The following is a 1,862-nucleotide window of genomic DNA, read 5'->3' as shown; positions in this document are numbered from 1 at the left end:
GCTCGCATTAGACGTTCATTTATGCTTAGATATTTATGATTTGTATTTACTGTAATGTCAGTTGTTTAATGTTGGGCAACCGATAGGTTTCTTTTTGAACTTATTTTGATGATATGGCTAGTAACACCATTTAATGAATAAACTAAACAGATTTTGTTGGTTTGGACTTTTAAACTTTAATTCCGCTCTCTTTTAACGCCGTTAGGCGAAAGTTTTCGGAAATCCATATTTTTAAACGACGGGCGTTACAGTTATTATGTGATACAAGAACTTGTACATTCTATGCATAAAAAAATGTAAATTATAATTTTCAGATTTGGGTCAAAAAATACTGTTTTCATCATAAGTTTTATAAATTATTGTTTTAGTTCAAATAATTTTTTCTCGTCAACGGTATTGATCCAAATTCCAAATAGATGTTAACATACCCATCACGTAACTTAAAGTGAATTCCAGTCTTTTCATCACAAAAGGACCACATCAGGATATGTAGTTCAAATAAGTTTCCCATGCCAACAGTTTTGGTCCAAATTCCAAACGGACGTTAATTTACCCATCACGTGACTTAATGGGTATTTTAGGTTTTTTTTAAAAAAAAAAATTTTATTATCAAAAAAGGTTCAAATTAGGATATGCATATGTGTGAACAATTTTTAAAACAACCAGTGAAATTAAAAAGTTCTGGATACAATAAAATGTGAAAAGTACCATGACATATTAGGCCTTTGTTTTGATTTTTGATTTTATTTTATTTTATTTTTTGCAAAATGGAGTTTATGAATATTGAACAATTGGAAATACCAAAAAGAATACATGAATTGCATATGTATGTATGAAAAAAAAAAAAAAAGAAGACTCAAATTGTGATCTTTAGAAAAATGTAAGATCACATTTGTTCCTAATTAAGATATTTGGAAATGGCAATGGCCATTGTTACAATGGGATTTTTACATGGTCTAGAAACTATTACGAGTAAATAGTTAGATCTCTAGTTAAGATGGTGGAAAACTTTCGAGCTATAACCATTTTCCCTTCTTATGGTCTTGAAAAAGCAATCTTGAGGTGATGTCGATGAAAGTATCTTCAGAGCATGTAATGGTTACGCCTCCCATGGAATGTTCAAATCCAAACTCCTCTTCCGACTGGCGTAACAAGCTTTGAAACAACGGATGCTCCAAAACCGATATGGGAACAACAAATCGCGTTTTATGGATCCTGCCAACGTAGACTGCAAAATGTCCTTTTGGCACTTGGGATTGTTTTGTGTTGCAAGGTGAATGCAGCTTGCTAAACTTTTTTGTGTTGCCATTTAAGCAAGGAAATCGGATGATCGCCATATATTCACAGATTCTTAATTATGATAGTTGTGCCGTGTATGATGTTTGATGCTTGTATTTATAGTATTTGTGCCCAAATGGGAATTATTAACAAGTTGTTATGGTTACGTTATGGGACTTCAATTCTTCATGTGAACCGTAACATGGTTTGGCTATTTAATTAATCTTCAAATCTTCTCTTGCTGATCACGCCAAGACTTCTTGAGTTGTATTGATTAATCTAATGCACTAAATCCATTATTATATGAATATCAGACAGGTAATTGTAAATCAAATTGCATATATGATTTGCTTTAGTATTTTTTTTTATCATAAATAAAATTATATATAAATGTATTGCTTGCTTAATTAGAAATTTAGAATCGATTACTTAATTACTTAACTTATCAAAAGATTGTTTCAGTACAACAAAAGGTTATATGTTAGATAACAGAAACATCATAAACAAAACCCGATCCATATATGACCAAGACAGGGATAGAGGATGATAGTTTTGCCTTTATCAAAGGTTATATGTTAAATAAA

The 1,862-nt window shown here is 30.9% G+C and overlaps 1 protein-coding gene across 1 annotated transcript; it reads right to left on the bottom strand.

Moving 5' to 3' along the window:
* Positions 1-1,016: 1,016 nt before the first annotated feature.
* On the bottom strand, positions 1,017-1,337 carry LOC122596873 (auxin-responsive protein SAUR21-like). Its single transcript, XM_043769518.1, has one exon. It carries the CDS (start codon positions 1,335-1,337, stop codon positions 1,017-1,019), a length of 321 nt encoding a protein of 106 aa, XP_043625453.1.
* Positions 1,338-1,862: the final 525 nt, after the last annotated feature.

This window comes from Erigeron canadensis, chromosome 4 (assembly GCF_010389155.1).
Source record: "Erigeron canadensis isolate Cc75 chromosome 4, C_canadensis_v1, whole genome shotgun sequence".
NCBI classification, from domain to species: domain Eukaryota; kingdom Viridiplantae; phylum Streptophyta; class Magnoliopsida; order Asterales; family Asteraceae; genus Erigeron; species Erigeron canadensis.
Note: the sequence above shows the minus strand (reverse complement) of the source record. Positions and strands in the feature narration are given on the sequence as shown.